This window comes from Microcebus murinus, chromosome 18, assembly GCF_040939455.1.
Source record: "Microcebus murinus isolate Inina chromosome 18, M.murinus_Inina_mat1.0, whole genome shotgun sequence".
NCBI lineage: Eukaryota > Metazoa > Chordata > Mammalia > Primates > Cheirogaleidae > Microcebus > Microcebus murinus.
The window spans coordinates 49848243-49871696 of NC_134121.1; the positions used below are offsets into that span (position 1 = coordinate 49848243).

At 38.7% G+C, this 23454-nt stretch overlaps 1 protein-coding gene across 2 annotated transcripts; it reads right to left on the minus strand.

Annotated features, from left to right (window-relative positions):
• NOL11 (nucleolar protein 11) lies at window positions 1-23411 on the minus strand. 2 transcript variants are annotated; one of them, XM_020280855.2, is made up of 18 exons: window positions 23217-23411; window positions 21661-21774; window positions 21479-21535; window positions 19696-19844; window positions 17526-17583; window positions 16944-17088; window positions 14914-15102; window positions 11515-11591; window positions 9093-9216; window positions 8187-8275; window positions 7622-7696; window positions 6785-6972; window positions 6496-6621; window positions 5749-5979; window positions 5221-5299; window positions 4620-4712; window positions 569-676; window positions 1-419 (listed from the first exon to the last, which is right to left on the minus strand). In XM_020280855.2, the coding sequence occupies exons 1-18, from the start codon at window positions 23355-23357 to the stop codon at window positions 303-305; spliced, it is 2160 nt and encodes a 719-aa protein (XP_020136444.1). In that variant the 5' UTR covers window positions 23358-23411; the 3' UTR covers window positions 1-302. The 2 variants fall into 2 exon arrangements, with proteins under 2 accessions (XP_020136444.1, XP_020136445.1); XM_020280856.2 differs by lacking the exon at window positions 4620-4712.
• Between the last annotated feature and the right edge of the window lie 43 nt (window positions 23412-23454).

Below are 23454 nucleotides of genomic sequence, written 5' to 3' on the forward strand. Positions count from 1 at the left end.
TAAGAAATTAGACTTTTATCAATACACAAATAAGTTTACTTAAAATCAACTCATATTTTTCATATTTCATATTTTTTAAAAATTTCAGAACCTTTCCTCATCAATGTCCATAATCTAGAATAGGTTCATGTGAAGCCTGCAGTCCCATGTGAAGCATCAACAGGTGATGGTCCAGGTACTCACTGACACTTTTCTCTTGAAATTCAGATGATCACAAACAAAGCATCTTTCTTGGCTGGATGAACAGGAAGAGTTCACATAAAAGAGCTTCATAAAATGTCTATGAAGGAGAACTGGTAGTATCAGAAGAGTTCCAGCACTTCAATTGAATATAATCCTCTATTATTCTTTTCTTGATTTAATTTTTGTAGCTCCCGAAAACTTACTTCAATCTTGTTGAGTTCAGAATAAACACTTATCTAAAGAAAAAAGTTTCAGAGTAACTTTTACTGTAATTCTACATACAAACAAATGCTCCATGACTATTCCTAACTTTTAGGAATAAACTGTAATTCAGGTGATATACTTGAGTACAAAAAAAATCAGTATATATCAAATAATCACAAACCTGAGATTTGACAAACTTGTAAAGGTTTATCAGTAGCCTTTTTGCTTCAGGTATCATTACCACAACAGTAAAATTAGCATCTAGAAGTAGGCATATCCAATCCATAATCTGAAGATAAATAAGGAAAGGAAGTTACGATTTTAAATTTAACTTTAGTCTAGCTCATTTTATAAGTCCATAATCACACCAAACAGTTATAAGAAAAATAAGTCTTTATAAAAATCTAAACAATTTAGTTTAGAGATGGAAGAATTTCTAAGAAATATAAGAAGGCTCTTTTCTGGCTTTTATATTTATTATTTTACAAGCATAATAAGACCATTTTCATAGTATTAATCAGTAATAGTAAAGCCAAAGTGGTATTTAATTCAAGGGAGAGTAATACTTGTCTTTTAAAAATTTTGTTTTGATAATTATTTTCACTTACAAAAAGAGAACCCATTCATTTTCTTTTCTTTTTTTGGGACAGAGTCTTGCTTTGTTGCTCAGGCTAGAGTGAGTGCCATGGCATCAGCCTAGCTCACAGCAACCCCAATCTCCTGGGCTCAAGCAATCCTACTGCCTCAGCCTCCCGAGTAGCTGGGACTACAGGCATGTGTCACCATGCCTGGCTAATTTTTCTCTATATATTAGTTGGCCAGTTAATTTCTTTCTATTGTTTTTATAGTAGAGACGGGTCTCGCTCTTGCTCAGGCTGGTTTGGAACTCCTAACATAGAGCAATCCACCCGCCTTGGCCTCCCAGAGTGCTAGGATTAGAGGCTTGAGCCACCACGCCTGGCCCCCATTCATTTTCTATTCTGCAAGATACAGTGTGCCAAGGATGGAGTACTGTATATTATAGACAAGCTACCATAAACTAAGAATTATCACTATACATATATAAAAGTTTCCTATGTAGTTTTACATCTTCAAATGGTGTGGTTAATATGCAAATATCACTGTCACAAAAAAAAAACACAACAGGATTAAGGAAACTGGTTATCAATTTGTGGAAGGAGAGCTGATCCCTCTATGGAACTCCTTATACCAAAATAATATGTACTAAAGAGTTCAGGATCGCTTGAGCTCAGGAGTTTGAGACCAGCCTGAGCAAGAGAGAGATCCCATAAAAATACAAAAGAAATACTACTAAAAATACAAAGAAATTAGCTGGACAACTAAAAATATATAGAAAAATAGAAAAATTAAGCCGGGCATGGTGGCGCATGCCTGTAGTCCCATCTACTGGGGAGGCCGAGACAGAAGGATTACTTGAGCCCATGACTTTGAGGTTGCTGCGAGCTAGGCTGACCCACAGCACTCTAGCCCAGACAACAGAGTGAGACTCTGTCTTGGGGGGCGGGAGAGATCAACACACAAAATGAAACCACTGATGTAGAATGAGAAGAGACTTAAGCATGAAAGAAACCATAAAGGTCGAGGTGGGCGCTCGAGGACAGGAGTTTAAAACCAGCCTGAACAAGAGCGAGACCCTGTCTCTACTATAAATAGAAAGAAATTAATTGGCCAACTAATATATAGAGAAAAAATTAGCTGGGCATGGTGGCGCATGCCTGTAGTCCCAGCTACTTGGGAGGCTGAGGCAGAAGGATTGCTTGAGCCCAGGAGTTTCAGGTTGCTGTGAGCTAGGCTGACGCCACAGCACTCACTCTAGCCTGGGCAACAAACTGAGACTCTGTCTCAAAAAAAAAAAAAAAAAAGAAACCATAAAGGAAAAGCTTAATAAATTTTAATAGCATAAATATGAAAAACTTGTGTCAAAAAATTATACTAAAGTGAGTAAAAAGACAAATGATAGGAAATAAGTACCTACAATGCATCTGATATAAAAAAGCTAATTTCCTTAATGTAGAGAGAATTCTTCATAACTCAAAAAGAAAAAGATAGCAAATGTAATAAAAATATAGACAAAGAATCTGACCAGGCAGGTTCACAAAAAGAAATATAAATGGGTAAGATGGTTTGGCTCTCTCATTAACAAAGAAACGCAAATTAATCATTTGCTGCCTATCTGATTGGCAAAGAGTCAAAACTTTGACAAAACTAGTGTAAGAATGTGAAAAACAAGGCCTCAGACCTTGGTGGCCGTAGTGGTGGTGGTTGTCACAACTCTTCAGAAAGGTAATGTGGCATTCTGAAAGCTAAAAATGCATGCACCCTTTCATCCAGTAATTCCACTTGTGCGAATTTACCCAAGAGGTGTTCTCTCATAAATATGTATGGGTATGTGTATAAAGATATCAATGGTTTGTTTACAATACCAAAAAACTATAAATAACTTAAATGTCTATCAATAGAACACTAGTAAATAAAGATGTATATGTGAAATGACGTAGTATGCACTGGTTAAAAGGAATGAGGCAGGTGTATGTGTACTGATCCAGGAAATGTCTAAAATATAATGAGTGAAAAAAAAAATTACAGAATATCACACATACTATGATCTTATTTGTGTTAGAAAAGACAAAATGAGAGAAAGATAAGTTTGTAATCCTAGCCCTCTGGGAGGCCGAGGCGGGCTGAATGCTCGAGGTCAGGAGTTCGAAACCAGCCTGAGCAAGAGCCAGACCCCGTCTCTACTAAAAATAGAAAGAAACTAATTTATCAACCAAAAAAAAAAAAATATATATATATATATAAAGATAAGTTTGTATATAGAAAGAAAATTTCTAGACATAAAAGAAACTCTTAATATTGGTTATCTCTAGGAGAGATCAGAGTAGTAAAGACACAAAGTTTATTTTTTCCTTCATACCCTTTGGTACTATTGTTCAAACTTTCAACTATAAAAATTAACTACTTTGGCCGGGCGCGGTGGCTCACGCCTGTAATCCTAGCACTTTGGGAGGCCGAGGCGGGCGGATTGCTCAAGGTCAGGAGTTCGAAACCAGCCTGAGCGAGACCCCATCTCTACCAAAAATAGAAATAAATTAATTGACCAACTAAAAATATATATACAAAAAATTAGCCGGGCATGGTGGTGCATGCCTGTAGTCCCAGCTACTCGGGAGGCTGAGGCAGTAGGATCGCTGAGCCCCGGAGATTGAGGTTGCTGTGAGCCAGGCTGACGCCACGGCACTCACTCTAGCCTGGGCAACAAAGTGAGACTCTGTCTCAAAAAAAAAAAAAAAAAAAAAATTAACTACTTAAAAATTTAACTCATTTTTTTAACTTATTCTAATTTAATGCATCCTTGAAAATTTTGGGGAACATGTTTAGATTTAAAATTTAAGCTCTTTTACAGGTATTTTCTTTCATCAGTAATTTCCCCAAATAGAACATTTAACTACCGTGTTTTCCTGAAAATAAGGCCTACCCATAACATAAGCCCTGGAAGGATTTCTAAGCATTTATATAAGTGCTACCCCAAAATAAGACCTAGTGATGGGCATGGTTATGCAGCATATCTGCACAACCCATGCATTTTGTCGCAGAGGGGTAAAGAAGACAAGCAGCCCTTCTCATCCGCTCCATGAGAGCTCCATTGCTCGACATGAGAGATTGGGACCAATGGTTCTAAAGGAAATAGAGTCGCAAGAAATTCAGGATGGCATTCGGGGTTTGGAGAATTATGATGAGGTTCCAGAAACCAACTTAACTATATTTGAATAAATGTCCTTGAGCCCAGGAGTGTGAGGTTGCTGTGAGCTAGGCTGACGCCACGGCACTCACTCTAGCCTGGGCAACAAAGTGAGACTCTGTCTCAAAAAAAAAAAAAAAAAAAAGAGATTATCGAGGGGGCAAATTGTTACCAGCTCTTCCCGGTCCTCTTAATAAGGCCAAGGAAATTCTTGGAATGGGTCATAATGAAGAATCAGGAATTTAAGATGAATTTAAATTCTGTAGTATAGAATTATGGATCTAGAAATTTACTAGATAGAAAGACTCTCCCCAACTCCAGTGGTTTGGTTATATGATAAAGGAGGAGACCGACATGAAGAAGGAGATAAGGAGAAATCAGTCACTAAATTCTAGGTGCTGACACTGTATATAACTTTTTTTGTACAGATTTTTCCCAGCACCAAATCAAAAAAAACAAATTATCTCACCTGGTTAAGGGTTGGAGGTCGTATTCCAGGAAGAGTCATAGTAGCATTTTCGCTACACTTCAGATAAAGGAAATACAAATACTGGAGAAATAACTAAGTGGGGGGAAAAAAGGACAATTTATCACTTTGATAAAAAAAATTTTTCTCCATAAATGAAACAGAAAGACTGGAAAGAATTTTAAGAGGATGTTTAATTTAACTATGTATCAACAAATACGTCAGACATCTGGGGAAACAAAAATGAATAAAATGCAATGTGTGCCATCAATAAGGAGCTTATCTGCTTGGGGAGTCAGGGTAGGTGGGGCAGGTGATGAGCTTATTGTTTATAAATAATAGGTAGAGAAAGGAGAATCCTCTTAGCAGTTGTTTTTACTGTCTACTCATTTAAAACTTGGGTGGCTTAACTTGGCCTTCAAGCTTGGCAGGAGGAAAATGCCAACCACCACGCTAGTCTCCTTGGCACAATTTTTCACTATGAGAGCTAGGCAACCTCTTATTCACATGAAAGAATTGGATAACCTTTAGAATTCCCAACAGCTGGTTAATCAGTAAAACTTAAAACCAGAAATAAAATTCCATAGGACTTATGAACACTTACAGTAATATGTTGTGCTGGGATATCTTTCAAGTGAGGCAGAAGAAATGTTTCACTGTATGCAGAATGAAGAATTGCATTTCTATTTAGGACTAAAGGAAAATCTTATTTCAATAAATAAAGGCTATTGTACTGAAATTATGAGTAATTCCATTTCCCAATAAGTTTTCTAAATTTATACAAAAGTTTTATATCACCAAAAGGGCTCTATCACTCAACACTCACCTAATCATTAGAAATTATCTGGAATACATCAGTAGTATAAATAATTCATATTTATTCAGAATATTGATCTTTAGAATTGGTAGAACTTCTACCTCAGTACAGCTTCTTAATTAAGAAAACAGGTTTAAGTAAGTTGTTTGAAGATAGCATTCAACATAATTCATTTTTAAGCAGAAACCAAGAAAAAAAATTGAAAAAAGAAAGAAAACCCTTATATTATCTATTAATAATTACTTCTTACGTATGGCTTGGCATATGACTATATCCCCGGAAAGAGGAACAGAGGGACACTATTTCAAAGGATACAGTAGAGCTGCTCTTTTTGGTATCACAGGGCATGAAGTGGTCTCTTTTGTTGTGTCCTGAGGCTTTTCTTTTAATTCTTGATCACAGTTACTGCAGTTATCTTCCTTAGGATTAAAGCCATTCTGAAGAATTTTAGTTTGCTCTTCCATTTTCTCATCTTGTACAGTACCACTGTAGTCAAAAACTGACTCCATATTGACATCCGTTTCTTGGAGACAGTCATCACCAATGCTATGATGTCAATTGAAAGCAAGGGGTTAATTCTTATCATTAGGCCCCTTGCAGTGGCTCATGCTGTAATCCTAGCTCTCTGGGAGGTCAAGGCGGGCGGATCCTTTGAGCTCAGGAGTTTGAAACCAATCTGAGCAAGAGCGAGACCCTGTCTCTACTATAAATAGAAAGAAATTAATTGGCCAACTAATATATATATATATATATATATATGGAAAAAATTAGCCAGGCATGGTGGCACATGCCTGTAGTCCCAGCTACTTGGGAGGCTGAGGCAGAAGGATTGCTTGAGCCCAGGAGTTTAAGGTTGCTGTGAGCTAGGCCAATGCCATGGCACTCACTCTAGCCTGGGCAATAAAGTGAGACTGTGTCTCAAAAAAAAAAAAGAAAAAAAATTCTTATCAATAAGGCAACTTTCGGAAAAAATTTTATTTTCTAAGCATTCAGTTTTAAAATCAAATAATTTAACAGATTACAAACATAGTAAAGGAAAAAGAAGACCAGATTCTTACTTACCTTAAGAAAAGTTTTAAGCATGTGCAGGTGACTGATTCAGGGATGTCAGGGAACTGCTGTAGACAGAGTTGTAACAAGTGTACATCTGTCTTTTGTAAGGCAACCTCCATTAAGCCAGGGCATAAGCTAACAGAAATAAAAAAATCTGATTCATTATTACATATTAAGAAAAATCTCAATTGCAGATAATTTATAAGATTTTCCAGAGTTTCAGAAAATTAGAACTCTAAAAGAACAAGGTCAAAAGGGTTGTGCATGGAAAGTGTGCGTAGTGCACATAAACACCTACCTGTAAGAAAGCACATGTGTTTGAATGAGCTGAATCAGACAGTTCCGGGGATAAAACGATGGTTCTTCTGCTTTACATCGTTCTAGAAGTCCTGTTACTATGTCCCCAGTTATAGCGTGAAAGTCAGGTGTCTGCGTCATAGCCAAAAATTTACGTAGTTCCACTTCAATGTGTTTTTCTGAATCTTTCTGAAAAGGCAGAATTAAAGAATTCAGTCTAGCACGTTAATAAACATCACCCTCGGCCGGGTGTGGTGGCTCATGCCTGTAATCCTAGCACTCTGGGAGGCCGAGGTGGGCGGATTGCTCGAGGTCAGGAGTTTGAAACCAGCTTGAGCAAAGGCGAGACCCTGTCTCTACCATAAACAGAAAGAAATTAACTGGCCAACTAATATATACAGAAAAAATTAGCCGGGCATGGTGGCACATGCCTGTAGTCCCAGCTACTTGGGAGGCTGAAGCAGTAGGATCTCTTGAGCCCAGGAGTTTGAGGTTGCTGTGAGCTAGGCTGACGCCACGGCACTCACTCTAGCCTGGGCAACAAAGCGAGACTCTGTCTCAAAAAAAAAAAAAAAGTCTGTAGAAGGCCAAATTGTAAATATATCTGATGCTAAGCTGAATGAGAAACCTGTCAGGACAACAGCACACCATCACTCTCATAAGACCACAGAGTCAAATAAGCCAAAATACTGGATCAACTCTGACACCTGTAAGACACTAGACAAATGTCAGCTACAGCTATAAAAATGATCATAAAAATAAGAAGGAATGAAAAGTAGATAGGATTTTTTTAACCTCTGGAGTTGACTTTTCATTATTTCCGATATTTTAAACTTACCTTTATGGTTAATAAAAGTTGTTTGGATGGTGGAACCTCTGGCTGTAAATTAACTTCTATTTTTCGTCTCCTTAACTAGAATTAAGTAAATTGATTAGAATCACAAAACAATAAAAGAGATCCAATGTACATCTAGAAGAATATAAAACACTCCAAATAGCCTCGCACACTTTTGCTCTAGTCACAAACTTTTAAAAATAAATTTTGTTATAGGGAAAAGTGATTTTATTTCAGCTTTGAAATTAGGTATCTTAAGATGTTTAAGGTTTTTGTTATTTAAACACAAAATAAAATCTCTGTGCTAAGGAAGGTTTTATTGCTACTTGCAAACTAGTCCATTTTCATGCTTGGACCTTAAAACCACACACAAATGCGCATAAAAAATTAATAGACTACATATACCATTTCTAAATAATGGCTGTTAAGTTACTGGGTTCTGGCCTCACACTGACCTGTCATCAAGATCAAAGCTATAAGAGTTAAAAGGATATAAATCAAAACAATAGAGTCTTTCTGTGTTTTTCAACATTTGCACTAACATTTCTATTTCTATTACTAAACTTACAAGTCTTCTTGACTGTTCTGAGTTCTGGCATCCAAGTCCACATCCCTGAGATGCTTCCCAGTTTACAAAATGGGGTTCGACATGAGTGCCTAAGAAAACATGAAATACACAATTTCTGGAATGTTTTGACCTATCGGTATCTACCCAACTAAACAAAGAACAATAAAAAACAACCACTCATGTACAATTCAAGAGGCTTTAAAGGCCGTGTAATTCTACTCATATCAGTAAATCATAATATAATAAAAAATTATATGCCCAGCAACATGAAGCCAACAGATGAGGCCACTGGTAAACAAGAGAGGGTAGAGGTACAACTGATTTTGTCTTGGGGATTCTCCTCTTACCCTTGAAGTCAGAAGAACACAATGTAGCTCTTCAGCCTGCAGCAGTTCCTGCAATAGGAACTGTTTGCTAGTTTCAATGAACAGTGGCAAATTTCAAAGTTAAGAACATGCTCTATACCAGGCGTGGTGGCTCACACCTGTAATCCTAGCACTCTGGGAGGCCCAGGCAGGAGGATCACTCAAGTTCAGGAGTTCGAAACCAGCATGAGCAAGAGCGAGACCCTGTCTCTACTAAAAATAGACAGAAATTAATTGGCCAACTAAAAATATGTATAGAAAAAATTAGCCGGACATAGTGGCACATGCCTGTAGTCCCAGCTACTCGGGGGGCTGAGGCAGTAGGAGTGCTTGAGCCCAGGAGTTTGAGGTTGCTGTGAGCTAGGCTGCTGCCACAGGACTCTAGCTTGGGCAACAGAGGGAGACTCTGTCTCAAAAAAAAAAAAAAAAAAAAAAAAAAAAGGCTCTGTAAATAGAAGGCTGTGGGAATCTACAAATGAAACTGGGAGCTAATAAAAGGGCTTGTGTTAGTAAAACAAACATATAATAAGTAAGTTTTTACCTGGATCTTGACTATGCTTGAGTTTTCCAAGAGCACCTGCTAATGATGACACTTCACACTTGTATGGAATCACAGTTAGAAATTTTCCATGCAGCATAAACAAATTTTCCCCATAATACCAGAGCTACACAAAAATACCAAAAACAGAATACTTGCTTACAAGTTCTGACTCAACAAAACCTTATAACAATAACTTATTGTATAAACTATCTCAATATAACAAAAAAGAACAAGACAAAGTTGAGTAACTTTCCGGAAGAATCTCATATGCACAACTTATTAATTGGGTTCTTGGGCTCTTATTTTTGCCCAAGTCTGAACGAAGCATAATTTACAGGATGTTTTTGACTCAGGAAAATCCAATCAACATATACTTTTAAAATAATTGAAGTGTTTAAAATTAATATTGTCTGGGCATGGTGGCTCACGCCTGTAATCCTAGCACTCTGGGAGGCTGAGGCGGGTGGATTGCTCAAGGTCATGAGTTCGAAACCAGCCTTAGCAACGGTGAGACCCCGTCTCTACTATAAATAGAAACATATTAATTGGCCAACTAATATATATAGAAAAAAATTAGCCGAGCATGGTGGCGCATGCCTGTAGTCCCAGCTACTCAGGAGGCTGAGGCACTACGATGGCTTGAGCCCAGGAGTTTGAGGTTGCTGTGAGTTAGGGTGATGCCACGGTACTCTAGCCTGGGTAACAAAGGGAGACTCTGTCTCAAAAAAATAAATAAATAAATAAAATTAATATTATCACTATTATATGTATATTGACATAATAATTTATCAAGCCTATTGTAACATGGCTAAACAGTTATGATGCATTAAATTAAAAAAATCAGAGTTGGGTGCAGTGCCTCACGCCTGCCTTATTACTTTGGGAAGCTGAGGCAGGATTATCGCTTGAGGCCACGAGTTCAAGACCAGCCTGAGTAAGAGGGAGACCTCATCTCTACAAATAACAGACAAATCATCCGGGTATGGTGGCATGATCCTGTAGTCTCAGATACTTAGGCGGCTGAGGCAGGAGAATTGCTTGAGCCCAGGAATTTGAGGTTGCAGTGAGATATCATGATGCCACTGTACTCTATCTAGCCCAGGCAACAGAGCAAGATCTTGCTCCCCCGCCCCCTCCGGCAAAATCAGAATTTAACACTGTTTCTGATTCTAACAGTAAGGTATATCAACTAAAAACTTAAAACACAGAAACCAAAAGGAAGCTTGCTAGAATTGTGGTTAATTTTGTTAAAATCACTTGTTTTTTAAAAACAACTAAAAAAATAAAGAAAGCAAGAAAGAAAATACAACAAAGAACAACACATACAAGGACCCTTGCTACAGGACATTATAGCCTGGTCAGCTTAAATTAAAATTCTTTAAGTATTTTTTTTTTTGAGACAGAGTCTCGCTTTGTTGCCCAGGCTAGAGTGAGTGCTGTGGCATCAGCCTAGCTCACAGCAACCTCAAACTCCTGGGCTCAAGCAATCCTGCTGCCTTAGCCTCCCGAGTAGCTGGGACTACAGGCATGCGCCACCATGCCCGGCTCATTTTTTTTGTGTATATATATATATACACAATATATATATGTGTATTGTAGTGTCTGTAGTCCCAGCTACTCGGGAGGCTGAGGCAGGAGGATCGCTTGAGCCCAGGAGTGTGAGGTTGCTGTGAGCTAGGCTGATGCCATGGCACTCACCCTAGCCTGGGCAACAAAGTGAGACTCTGTCTCAAAAAAAAAAAGAAAAAAAAAAAGATAGGTCTTGCTATGTTGCCCAGGCTAGAAAATAGTGGTTATTCACAGACATAATCTAAGCATACTACAGTCTCAAACCCTTTTTTTTTGACAAAGTCTCACTCTCTTGCCTAGGCTAGAGTGTCGTGGCATAAGCCTAGCTCACAGCAACCTCAAACTCCTGGGCTCAAGTGATCCTGATGCCTCACTCCCAAGTAGCTGGAACTACAGGCACATGCCACCATACCCAGCTAATTGTTTTTATATATATATATATATATTTTTTTTTTAGTTGGCCAATTAATTTTTTTCTATCGATAGTAGAGACAGCATCTCGCTCTTGCTCAGGCTGGTTTTGAACTCCTGAGCTCAAACGATCTGCCCGCCTCAGCCTCCCAGAGTGCTAAGATTACAGGCATGAGCCACCTCGCTTGGCCAACAGTCTCAAACTCTTAAATTCAAGTGATCCTCCTGTCTCAGCATCCTGAGTAGATTGGACACACACCACTGTGCTCAGTCCAAAAACCTGCCAAAATACTTAGACCCAAAGAGACCTCTTCTCTAATAGTGTTATTCATGAGACAGAAAAATACCTAAATATGAAAAAGTCTTTTTCTTCCTGATCTAAGCATAAAAAAAAAAAAAAAAAAAAAAGGCAACGAGAATGTCCTCAAGTGAAAAAACTTACTTGACCACTGGTCCCTTGTGGAAGCTCTTTTGAAGTCTGTAGTGTCTGAAATTTTATGTTCCATATGGAGAGGGATTCTGTAAAATAAGATAGACAACTTTAGAAAAAGTCCCAAGTATAAATACATGATATTTTGGGATAAGAAGGGAGCTACAGTTAAAGACACAAATTTTGCTTTATTTAATATAAAAATGAGTTATGAAAACTGTTATTGCCACAGGAATTTAAGAGAATAAGAGGTCATCGTGAGAAGTGGACTTTTGGAAAGGTAAGCCCTAAGGAAGGTCTTTAATGGTTGGTTATGAATCGGTAATAATAAAATACCCAACAAAGAAAAACCCAGGACCAGATGGCTTCACTGGTGAATTCCAGCAAATATTTAAAGAATTAATAACAAACCTTAAACTCTTAAATATGAAAGAGGAGAGAATACTTCCTAATTTGTTCCATGTGGATATTAGCCTGATACCAAAGCCAGATAAAGATACCACAAAAAAACTACAGACTTTATGAGCATATAATCCTTATGATGTCATATAAAACGTTACGATATCATATATAAACCTTATGATATCATATATCCCTTATGAGTATAGATGCAAAAATCTTCATTACTAACATACTGAATCCAACAGCATATTAAGATCCACGACCAAGTGGGATTTATTCCAGGGATGCTAGAGTAGTTCAACATGAGAAAATCAATATCATAATATCACAATAAAGGAAAAAGCTACATCATCATCTAAGTTGACACAAACAAAGCATTTTACAAAATTTAATATCCTTTCATGATAAGAAAAACTCAGAAAACTAGGAATAGAAAGGAACTTCCTTCAACATGATAAATGGCATCTATGCCAAACCCACAACTATCATCACATTCACTGGTTAAAGACTGAAAGCTATCTCCGTATGATGAGGAACAAGACAAGGAGGCCTACTTTCACTGCTGCTATTCAAATTCTAGGCACAGTAATTAGGCAAGAAAAAGAGAAAAAAAGGCATCCAAATTTAAAAATAAAGCTAATTCTATTCACAGATTACATGATCCTGTATAGAGAAAATCCCAAAGAATCTACAACAAAAGACTAGCATTAATAAACAAATTCAGTAAAGTTGCAGGGTACAAGATCAACACACAAAAATCAGTTGAGGAGGCCGAGGTGGGCGGATTGCTCAAGGTCAGGAGTTTAAAACCAGCCTGAGCAAGAGCGAGACCCCGTCTCTACTATAAATAGCAAGAAATTAATTAGCCAACTAATACATAGAGAAAAAATTAGCCAGGCATGGTGGTGCATGCCTGTAGTCCCAGCTACTTGGGAGGCTGAGGCAGAAGGATTGCTTGAGCCCAGTAGTTTGAGGTTGCTGTGAGCTAGGCTGATGCCACAGTACTCACTCTAGCCTGGGCAACAAAGTGAGACTCTTGTCTCAAAAAAAATAATAATAAAAAGAAATCAGTTGAAAAATCTGAAATGAAAACAATTTCATTTATATTAGCACCCAAAAGAACAAAACACCTAGGAATAGATTTAACTAAGGAGGTAAAAGCCTGTACTCTGAAAACTACAAAACATTGCTGAAAGGAATTAAGAAAGATATGAACAAATGGAGACATATTATGTTCATGAATTGGAAGACTTAATATTGTTAAGATGGCAATATTGCACAAAGCAATCTAAAGATTCAAGGCACTCCCTATCAAAATTCCAATGGCCTTTTTCTTTTTTTTTTTTTGAGACAGAGTCTCACTTTGTTGCCCAGGCTAGAGTGAGTGCCGTGGCGTCAGCCTAGCTCACAGCAACCTCAGACTCCTGGGCTCAAGCGATCCTGCTGCCTCAGCCTCCCGAGTAGCTGGAACTACAGGCATGCGCCACCATGCCCGGCTAATTTTTTATACATATATCAGTTGGCCAATTAGTTTCTTTCTATTTATAGTAGAGACGGGGTCTCGCTCTTGCTCAGGCTGGTTTTGAACTCCTGACCTTGAGCAATCCGCCCGCCTCGGCCTCCCAGAGAGCTAGGATTACAGGCGTGAGCCACCGCGCCCGGCCCCCAATGGCCTTTTTTATTAGAAATGGAAAACCCAATCCTCAAACTCATATGGAATTTCAAGGGGCTCAAATAGCCAAAACAAACTTGAAAAAGAAGAACAAAGATGGGGGACTCACATTTCCTGATTTTCAAACTTACTACAAAGTTATAATAATCAAAAGGGTGCAGGCCAGGAGCGGTGGCTCACGCCTGTAATACTAGCACTCTGGGAAGCTGAGCCAAGCGGATCATCTGAGCTCAGAAGTTTCAGACCAGGCTCAGCAAGAGCAAGACCCTGTCTCTACTTAAAAAAATAGAAAGAAGTTAGCTGGACAACTAAAAATATGTATAAAAAATTAGCCAGGCATAGTGGCGCATGCCTGTAATCCCAGCTACTTGGGAAGCTGAGGCAGGAGGATCGCTTGAGCACAGGAGTTTGAGGTTGCTGTGAGCTAGGTTGATACCACGGCACTGTAGCCCAGGCAACAGAATGAGACTATGTCTCAAAACAAAAACAAATAGACAATAAAACCATAATAAAGTACTACTTCATACCCGTAGGATGGCTATAATTGAAAAAATGGTAAATAGCCAAGTGCTAGTGAGGATGTACAGAAACTGGAACCCTTGTACAATGCCAGTGGGAATATAAAATAGTTCAGCCACTGTCAAGTTTGACAGTTCTTTAAAGTCAAACAGAACTAACACATGGCCCAGCAATTCCACTGCTAGGTATACATCTAAAAGAATTAAAAACTGGTACTGAAACAAATACATATACACAAATGTTTCTACATTGTTCACAATAACCAAAAGATGGAAACAGGTGAAATGTCCGTCAACGAATGAATAAACAAATTGTGGTATATACATACAATGGAATATTATTTTACCATGAAAAGAAATGAAATACTGATATATTCAACAATGTGGATCAACCTTGAAAACATTATGCTAAGTGAAAGCAGCCAGACACAAAAGGTATTGTTGGATTCCATTTATATAAATATTGAGAATAGGTAAATTCATAAAGGCAGAATGCAGATTGGTGGTTGCCAGGGGCAAGGCTTACCAATGTTTTAAATGCCTATAGGCTGACATGGATATTCACCATTTTTACGTCTTTATGACATTATAGTCACGAGCAGGGTAGTCAGACAAAGAAGTGTTTTGGAAAGATTAATCAATGCAAAATGAAATGAAAAACCTATTTAAGAAGAATTTGGAAGCTACAAAAATAAATAAGTATAGTGACCAAGAGAATGAATTAGGGTGGTAACAAAGAAATGAAAAAGAAAGGGAAGACTAAAAGGCACACTGAAGGAAAAATGCAAAAGCCTTCTTAATTAACTGGATTTCAGTTACCCTTAGAAGCTGGTAGTGGACTTCCTAGGACTGCGACATGATCTTGATCCAGGACAGTGAGTGCAACAGCATTTCGAGCATTACCAGACACAACAGCCTTGAGTAACAGTGATCTAACTACCCTCTGATTTTTTTCTGGGTCAGTTGGGCGTATTGGTATCAAAGTTTCATATACAGATCCGTCAGAGCCTGTTGGAGACAAGAACTTATTATTCATTATTGGGTAAAGGATATTTCTATATTATAGTTAAATTTACTAGGTTATTTATAAGATTTTACCAATTTGATAAAGAATCTAACCAGAAAAATCAACATCACTCTATGCTTTCCCTGAAAGAATAAACTGGGGGGAGGAGTATTATAAATAAAAATCTCAGTAAGAGGGCCGGGCGCGGTGGTTCACGCCTGTAATCCTAGCACTTTGGGAGGCCGAGGCGGGCGGATAGCTCAAGGTCAGGAGTTTGAAACCAGCCTGAGCGAGACCCGGTCTCTACCAAAAATAGAAAGAAATTAATTGACCAACTAAAAATATATATACAAAAAATTGGCCGGGCATGGTGGCGCATGCCTGCAGTCCCAGCTACTCGGGAGGCTGAGGCAGGAGGATCGCTTGAGCCCAGGAGATTGAGGTTGCTGTGAGCGAGGCTGACGCCATGGCACTCACTCTAGCCTGGGCAACAAAGTGAGACTCTGTCTCAAAAAAAAAAAAAAAAAAAAAAAAAAAAAAAATCTCAGTAAGAAATGTCATAATAGTTAGGAAATACAAATTGTAAATACCTACAATAACTTAAAGTATCGAGAGGGTACTGCCAGGAATATAGATAATCTAGTCCCTAAAAGGTTACATCCCTTACTAGAAAGTAATTAGCATCTGGTCTATACATTTCTTCTTATTCAATCACCCTGAAAACCATACGAAATTGCTGTTTCTTACAATTAATTAAATTTTGGCAATTTGATGTGGTTATAGCTATGCTACATACAGATTTATATGACCCTTTGGCTCAGACTTCCTCACTTCAATGTTCATTAAGCTAAAGCATTAAGTGCATTCCAATCACCTTCAAGATAAGACACATAATGAGAGCCTTTTTCCTTTTTTTGAGACAGAGTCTTGCTTTGTTGCCCAGGCTAGAGTGAGTGCCGTGGCGTCAGCCTAGCTCACAGCAACCTCACACTCCTGGGCTAAAGTAATCCTCCTGCCTCAGCCTCCTAAGTAGCTGGGACTACAGGCATGCGCCACCATGCCCGGCTAATTTTTTTCTATATATATTAGTTGGCCAATTAATTTCTTTCTATTTATAGTAGAGATGGGGTCTCGCTCTTGCTCAGGCTGGTTTCGGACTCCTGACTTTGAGCAATCCGCCCTCCTTGGCCTCCCAGAGTGCTAGGATTACAGGCGTGAGCCACCGCGCCCGGCCGAGAGCCTTTTTCTTAATAGCTACTGCAAACATCTGCACACTGAAAAACTTCATAAGGAATTTTAATTGTGATAATATGGAAATGTTTCCTAAATATTGCACTTGTTTATTCCCCCTTAACCTTCTCAAAACAACTTCAAAGAAGCCATGAAGGGTGAGGGGGAGAGGGCACCACAAAGGCTTTTGTTCCTCCTAAAGTGGGGTTAAATAGCTCTAAAACTGGTGTTATACTTAAAATCTGTCAAAAACAGGTGGCATAGATCAAAGCTGCTTTGTTAGTCTCCAGGTCAAAGAACTGGACCTTATCACCTAAAAGCTGATTTTTCTTTTTCATTAGTATTATATTGTTATTTATTGCTTACGATTTTTTAGACGTAAAGTTACAGAAAAAACTGTACTCTATCTAAAGTACTTCTACAGCCCTCAAAACACAGCACCACTGTTCTAATGCATGACCAGATATGCACAGTGCAAAAAGTGAAGGGATAAATGATGGAAGGGGGAAAGGCTATAACAGAAGTTTGCAAAAACCCTAAGATTCAAAAATATATAGTATACTATAGTGCCACTCTATTTACAATCTCGGAAAGTTTAAAGAAAAAAACTTACTTAATGACATCAAAGAGATGAATTTCCGATCCACAGATGCAGTAAAACTTTGTATAAGAGTTTTTTCTTCGTGTCCAAGTAAGAGTGTGTATTTGCTTAAGACACGTGAATGAAAAGTTTGTACATAAGCAAAGTAATTTCCATGCTGCAAAAAAAGTTACTTTATAAATATTGCCATTTCAACCACCTATAAACATTAAAACCAGACGTTATTCCATTGTAATTACATAAATGAGTATTTAAAAACCTCTTGTTCAGGCTGGTCCGAAGGTAGTGAGTTATCTCACGTGATTGTTCACAGTCAGTTACAGATTGAACTCCTTGTTCTACTACTTTCCCCCCTCCTCACTACTGCACTTGACTAGTCTTATTAAAAAAAAAAAAAAAAAAAAAAAAAAACCTCTTGTTCAATTAAGTGTAAAATGTTATAGTGACTAATAGACTTTTTAATATTTAAAAAAGATAAAAAATTTAAAAATCTAATCTCCTAAGAGAATTACAGAAGTCCCACGTTAGCTTTAAAAACAACATGAGTAATTTTGAATTTCACAAAATGGGCTAGGAACTGAACATATCACTTACTTTTTCAGTAATGAAAATTAAAACAGGATGCCTAAATACAATGAAAAGCTTTGTCCACCTAAAAATAAAAAAATAAGAAAAATTACATGATGCAAAAATCACCAGCTGAAATACGTATCAATTTAGATTTAATCAAATCTTTTATCAAACGTTTTTTAGAACCAGAAAGACATCAGAGAACACCTAATTTGGTGTTTCAAAGTATATACCATAGGGAATATTGGCCGGGCGCGGTGGCTCATGCCTGTAACCCTAGCACTCTGGGAGGCCGAGGCCGAAGGATTGCTCGAGGTCAGGAGTTCGAAACCAGCCTGAGCAAGAGTGAGACCCCATCTCTACTATAAATAGAAAGAAATTAATTGGCCAACTAATATATATAGAAAAAATTAGCCGGGCATGGTGGTGCATGCCTGTAGTCCCAGCTACTCGGGAGGCTGAGGCAGCAGGATTGCTTGAGCCCAGGAGATTGAGGTTGCTGTGAGCTAGTCTGACGCCACGGCACTCACTCTAGCCTGGGCAACAAAACGAGACTCTGTCTCAAAAAAAAAAAAAAAAAAAACAAAGTATATACCATAGGGAATATGAATCTGTTAGATGCATCTCTGTTAGATGAATCTCATTAAATGCAGGCTGTTAAACTTCCCAGACGACAATGTAAATTGTAAAGTTCCTGAGAAAGGTATGTAGTACTTCCCAAATTTAAATTGACTCTCTCCCCGCCTTCTCTCTTTCCTTCTTTTTTTCAGCCAGAGTCTCACTCTGTCGCTCTGGCTAGAGAGCAGTGGAATCATCATAGCTCACTGTATCCTCAAACCCCGGGGCTCAAGCAATCCTCCTGTCTTAGCCTCCTGGGTAGCTCAGACTACAGATGTGTGCCACCCACAACAGCTAAGTTTTCTATTTTTTGTAGAAGTGGGGGGTCTCACTCTTGCTCAGGCTGGTCTCCAACTCCTGACCTCAAGCAACCCTCCTGCTTCAGTCTACCAGAGTGCTAGGATTATAGGTTTGAGGCACTTTGCCTGGCCTCCTTTTTTCATAGTTACTTTTGGGACTCATGTTCTAAGGAAAATATTAAGATCTCATCTGCTTCTTCAATTCACAGAGGGAACTAAGGCACAAGGACATTGAAGGGTTGTGTAGCCAGTTTATGGCAGAGTGGCAATTAGAAAAAAATCCTCTCAAGAGTTACCCCAAACATAGTTGCTCACACCTTAGAGGTATTCATTAGGTCAGTCTAAGACATAACTGCTCATTGTCCACATTGTTCACTTACTAAGTACAAGTGTTTGACTTTTAGAAATTTAGTTCCCACCAAGTGGACCTGGAGAAGCAGCAAGTCATATGGACAGGCAACGTGATGAAATGATGATTAGAGAGAAGTGAAATCATGAAATGTCCTTCTATCATTTCAGTGGGTCATTTTCCCAGTTTTTTTCCAGAATCTGGAAAAGCAAAGGTCTTAAAGCACTATCATGATTTCATTAATGACAAGCTGCACTTTTTGCCAAGGGGAAAAGTTATAAGCTTGGCAGTCAGGGCAATATGACAGAAACAGAAAGAGTTCGGTCTTTTGGGATAACCCATTTCCTCTTCAAATAACTGACTGTCCAGTTCTCTGTCATTAGAAAAAGACTCATAAGACTATGGTTTCCTGAGTCATCTAATCACTCCAGAGACTTTTGGGATGTTATTTTGGTCAATGTCTTAAAAATGTTTTTAATCAGGTTACTTTTATAATGTTTATAACCAAAAATACTTTTGAACATGGCAAAAATATAATTAAAAACATACATGGCTCATGCCTGTAATCCTAGCTCTCTGGGAGGCCGAGGCTGGCGGATTGCTCAAGGTCAGGAGTTCAAAACCAGCCTGAGCAAGAGCGAGACCCCGTCTCTAATATAAATAGAAAGAAATTAATTGGCCAACTGATATGTATATAAAAAATTAGCCGGGCATGGTGGCGCATGCCTGTAGTCCCAGCTACTCGGGAGGCTGAGGCAGCAGGATCGCTTGAGCCCAGGAGTTTGAGGTTGCTGTGAGCTAGGCTGATGCCATGGCACTCACTCTAGCCTGGGCAACAAAGCGAGACTCTGTCTCAAAAAAAAAAACAAAAAAAAACATACAGTACATTTTCATTTTGATAAATTCACTTATAAGCATCAGAACTTACTTAATCACCTCTTCATCGGAGATAACAGTTTCAATTTTCTGCTGGGGCTCTGCAAGCAAAGCCTCTAAACCACGGACAGCTCCTTCCTTGAATAGCACCAAGGGTTCTGTTCCTTGTATTGAATGTATCCTACAGACCTCAGCCGACAACTGAAAAAATGCAAGGCTATTTCAATTTTTATTCTAAAACAATTTATACCTAATATAATAGGGACATTTACAGAAGGCTCCCCCCTGGCCCCCACACCCCCAACAGAATCTCGCTCTGTCACCCTGGCTAGAGTGCAGTGGCATCATCATAGTTCACTGTATCCTCAAACTCCTGGGCTCAAGCCATCCTCCTGTCTCAACCTCCTGACTAGCTGAGATTACAGGTGCTGCCACCACACCTGGCTAATTTTTTCTATTTTGGTAGAAATGGGAATCTCACTCTTGCTAAGGCTGGTCTCAAACTCCTGACCTCAAGTGATCATCCTGCCTCTGCCTCCCACAGTGCTAGGATTACAGCCATGAGCCACTAAGGCCGGCCTACAAGGCTTATTTTTAAGGGACTAACTTGTTTTCACTTTGATTTAATATTGCTTTATAACTACGTATGGTTCCAAAATCAAAGATACAACACAAAATACATTCAGAAGTCTAACTTCTGCTCTTACCCTCTCTACTCTGTCCCTATGTCTCCTTCATAGGTAATGCTTTTTACTGACTTTTGGCTTATCCATTGCAAATACTGGAGGTTAGGCTAAAACCAGGGTCTCCCAAAACTGAGGGTGGAGAAGGTACAAATAAAGCCACTAATACAGATGTACACACAGTTCTGGTGTTAGATTAGGACTAATGCCACAATTATAACTACAGCCTATAATACCAAGAAAAGAAATTAATAATAGGCCAGGCACAGTGGCTCACGCCTGTAATCCTAGCACTCTGGGAGGCCAAGGTGGGCGGATAGCTCCAGGTCAGGAGTTCGAACCCAGCCTGATCAAGAGCAAAACCCCATCTCTACTATAAATAGAAAGAAATTAATTGGCCAACTAATATACATAGAAAAAACTAGCTGGGCATGGTCGCGTATGCCTGTAGTCCAGCTACTCGGGAGGCTGAGGCAGTAGGATCGCTTGAGCCCAGGAGTTTGAGGTTGCTGTGAGCTAGGCTGATGCCATGGCACTCACTCTAGCCTGGGCAACAAAGTAAGACTCTGTCTCAAAAAAAAAAAAAAGAAATTAACAATATATGTGAGGTAAAACAAACAAACAAAAACAACCTCTCCTATGTAAAATTCAGGATTGTTCTACCCCAAGGTAAAGGAAAAGACTGGAGCCAGGGGAAAGTACAGCAAGTTACCTAGAAGTTTTAAGGATTTAGACAACAACTACATTATATTTGAATCAGCCCTATTGTGAGCCAATTCTAAAATGTGCCAGTTACATTTAGTCAGACATTTAAAACTGGAAGGAACTTTTGAGATTAACCTAGTTTGAGATCCTCATTTTATAAGTAAGAAAAAGTTAATTAACATACTTTAGGTCATTGGTAGAAAAGGCCAGGTAGTCACGTTTCTTTTTTTACTGTATTATGTGCCACTCTTAAAATGTATAATACACAAAACTTGCAGGGTCTATTCTGAGAAAGGGCACAGGAAGTTCACTAACTAGAATGAAAAACTGATTGTAACCTTATGCTCACTTTTCCAGAGGCATTAAGATAAATAACGCATACTCTATTATGAATGATTCCATTTCATCATAAGCTAAATAATTATGTTGGAAAATCTAAAGACTTACTGTAGCTTTAAACACTTTATCTAGGTTTACATCTTCACTATTCCATATTCTCAAAACCTAAAATGAAAACATACAAGTTAAAATGTATGCCATTCTCCATTTATATGACAAACACAAATAGTTAATAAATCAACATTTGACTTGTATTCTATATACTATTATATAAAAGTTTTAAAACTCACCTTATTATCATGTACAACAATATACTCTCCAGTTTGAAAGTTGCACACAGCTGGACATGTTATAATTTGACCTTGTTTCACTGACCAACTCCCCAAGGTTTTCTGATCAGAAAGCTAATGAAATTAAAATAAATACAATATTAAATAAGTCAATTTCAGACATCAAAAGCAATTATTTATACATTTACAATCAAAATAAACCATTAAAATGACAGCCTTTGACAAATTTCCTAAGTTAAAATAAGTAGTCAGAACAAATACTGAAGATTCCACTAATATGAAGTACCTACAGTAGTCAAATTGATAGAGACAGAAAGAACACTGGTTGTCAGAGGCTGGGGGCAATAGGGAGTTATTGTTTAATGGGTACAGAATTTTAATTTGGCAAGATGAATGAGTTCCGGTTGACAGTGGTGATTGCTGCATAATAATGTGAATGTACTTGATACCATTGAAGGGTATGTAAACTTAAATATGGTTAAGATGGTAAATTTTATGTGTATTTTACCACAACTAAAATATTAAAAACTTTTAAACAGCAGTTAAAATAAAAATATATTTAATAACTAAGTTCCTAAAATTAAAAAATGTAAATTAAAAACCCTTAAAAATAGTATATTAAAAAGAGTAAATTTTAAAAATTAACTCCATGATGCCTCTGAACAGGGACATGGGAAATTAAATACGTATAACTGGGATCATGTCTATTCAATTCCAATCGGCTGTTTTCCTATGTAGGAACTGCAAAACCGCAAATCCAGCCGAGGTAAAGACCAACAGAGTAAGCAGTGCCAAAACAGTGCAGGGAGTTGTTGGCAACCTGTTTCCAAAACTTCAAAGATTATAGCTAACTTCTTAAAGACACAGAAAACTATGTTCACCAGCTCAGAAAAAAAAAATATTATAATTTCTTTCCATGCAACCACCAGATGAAAGGTATGAAAAGTGTGTTGATGTTGAGTCTGGCGTTGGGCTCAAAAGGGGGCGGGGCGTGCAGATTTCCCCGGACTCAACTCCAGGATTCACAGTGTGAAGCAGAGTTGCCAACAGACAAGTCATTTGGAATCAAGATTCTTATCAACCTACCAAGAAAGCCCCTTTCTCCTCAAAATGTTTTTTTCCCAAGGAGAGAAGGATGAAGTATACAGACACAAAACTAAAGCACTATTCCTACCCTGTCAGTGTCATTCTCTCCTGCCCAACCAATCTCCGTTCCACTCTTCTGCGGGCAGCAAGGATAACAAAGACCCCAGGAGGGGCTCCTTAGCAAAGGTCACCCCTGCAAGTGTCGAAGCAAAAGCACCGGTTCCCTTTCCTTTTCGTGTCTAGCCCACGTGCACTTAGACGCTCTGTCGCTTACAACTCTGAAATATGCTCCTACAGGAAAATAACTAAGCCAGATTCTAGGCCTCACTCAGCGTCCCAGACAGGCCAAGCTGGCTCTCTGCTAAGCTGGCCCCACGGTATCTTTCTGGAGCTGTAAGAAACCCGAGCTCGGGCTCCGCGCTCAGAAAGGCGAGACGGGAGCCCGGGTAGTTCGATTCTATCGTTCTCACCTTATAGAGAATGACGGTCCTGCCGCTGTCGGTCACTAGAAACTGGTCTGTTTTGTCGCTGTGCTCCACGCCTAGGAGTCCATCAGGCCCGGCGCCCAGAACTACAGAAGACAACGTGAATTCTTCTTCCAGGGCTGCCATTTTGCGCGAACCTACGGAAGACCGCGCATCGCTCCCGGCAGGCCTCGCGCCTTGTCTCGCGAGAATGAATGCGAGAGGGGGCGGGCGCTAGCGAAAG

What these genes read in the sequence shown, in the direction of transcription:
- NOL11 (XM_020280855.2), bottom strand. Translation starts at nt 23,357, where the DNA reads ATGGCAGCCCTGGAAGAAGAATTCACGTTGTCTTCTGTAGTTCTGGGC. An exon ending in ATAAAGTGTTTAAAGCTACA is followed by an intron (nt 19,845 to 21,478) that starts GTAAGTCTTTAG and finishes GCATTTTTTCAG; the next exon opens with TTGTCGGCTGAGGTCTGTAG. An exon ending in CATCTCTTTGATGTCATTAA is followed by an intron (nt 15,103 to 16,943) that starts GTAAGTTTTTTT and finishes TGTCTCCAACAG; the next exon opens with GCTCTGACGGATCTGTATAT.